Consider the following 1,165-nt stretch of genomic DNA (forward strand, 5'->3'; position numbering starts at 1 on the left):
TACAGTATTACAGTTTGAAGTGTATACTTTATTAAGTAGGATAAATATTATTTCCTAGTGTAATGTATGTAAAGTTAACATTTATTCTTAATTTCAGATAATGAATAAAGGCAGTAATAACAGTATTATATGCAATGAAGTTAACCAAGCAATTAAACGAGAGCCATCTGCCTGCAAGATTTCTGGCCAAACACCTGTATGTGAAGCTGGTAGACCGTCAGTTTCAGAATCTAGTCAAGATGCAGTTGTTGGAGTTTCAAATTATCAGGGTTCAAGACCTATCAATTCATCTGTCACAAATACCTACCACCATGTTGGGGACAAATGCATCCAAGTTTCATCTACTACATTGGATTCATCTTATCCACAAGTTGGCAGTATAGATAGCAGAACACTGACAGTTAACTCAAGTTATCATAGCAATGTCACTGGAAATGGAAGACCTGTAACTTCAGCTGTAGAATATCATCATTCTACAAATGGCAATAGTAGGGCAGCTGTTTCTGTTAATTCAGTGTATCATAATTCTGGTGGAGGCAGCACCAACAACAACATTGCCCCTTCTTATCAACATAATACTTCTGGGTCTAGTGGAGGTGGAAATGGTGGGGTTAATGTAGTTACTTCAGGAACAGTAAATTTGCCATCGAACTACCAGGAAAGTAGTGGAGGAAGTGGAATATCATCTAGTTATCATCTGCATCATGGTAGTGGAGTGGTCCCATGTAATGGTGGTACCATGGGACAGGTCAATGCTCCACCTGGTTATTATTATACCCCAATATTGAATTCACAACAGACTTTGTTGAGGCCAATCATGGCAGCCCAACCTCCACTTTATTCACCCCTTCTTACACCACAGCAGCACACCTATCCAATGCCACATGCATCTCCTTCAGCAGGTATGTTACATAAGTTTTTAAACTGTGAATTATGTGTTCTTGTCATTTAATTGTTATTTCTTTGTTCCTACACAAACACAAACCTTCGTCCTATTAAAGGAGGATTTCAGCAAAGCTGGAAACTCTGCTGATAAAATTTATAATGTGGTGTCAGTAGTTACTGATGGGTGGCAGGGAAGCCCTGTCCCCCTCTAATCTCACTGAATAATCACTTCGACTTCAACGACCGACTAGTACAGACGTACGTTACTGTAGGTGTGACA

At 39.3% G+C, this 1,165-nt stretch overlaps 1 protein-coding gene across 1 annotated transcript in view; it reads left to right on the forward strand.

Annotated features, from left to right (window-relative positions):
• The window catches only part of LOC137618366 (probable ATP-dependent RNA helicase ddx17), a 208,025-nt gene extending 207,073 nt beyond the window's left edge, over positions 1–952 (forward strand). Inside the window, exon 2 of the mRNA XM_068348533.1 lies at positions 98–952. Coding sequence (XP_068204634.1) covers positions 101–952 — 852 coding nt within the window. The 5' untranslated portion in view covers positions 98–100. The remainder of the gene's footprint in view (positions 1–97) is intronic.
• Positions 953–1,165: the final 213 nt, after the last annotated feature.

This window comes from Palaemon carinicauda, chromosome 24, assembly GCF_036898095.1.
Source record: "Palaemon carinicauda isolate YSFRI2023 chromosome 24, ASM3689809v2, whole genome shotgun sequence".
Lineage (NCBI taxonomy): Eukaryota > Metazoa > Arthropoda > Malacostraca > Decapoda > Palaemonidae > Palaemon > Palaemon carinicauda.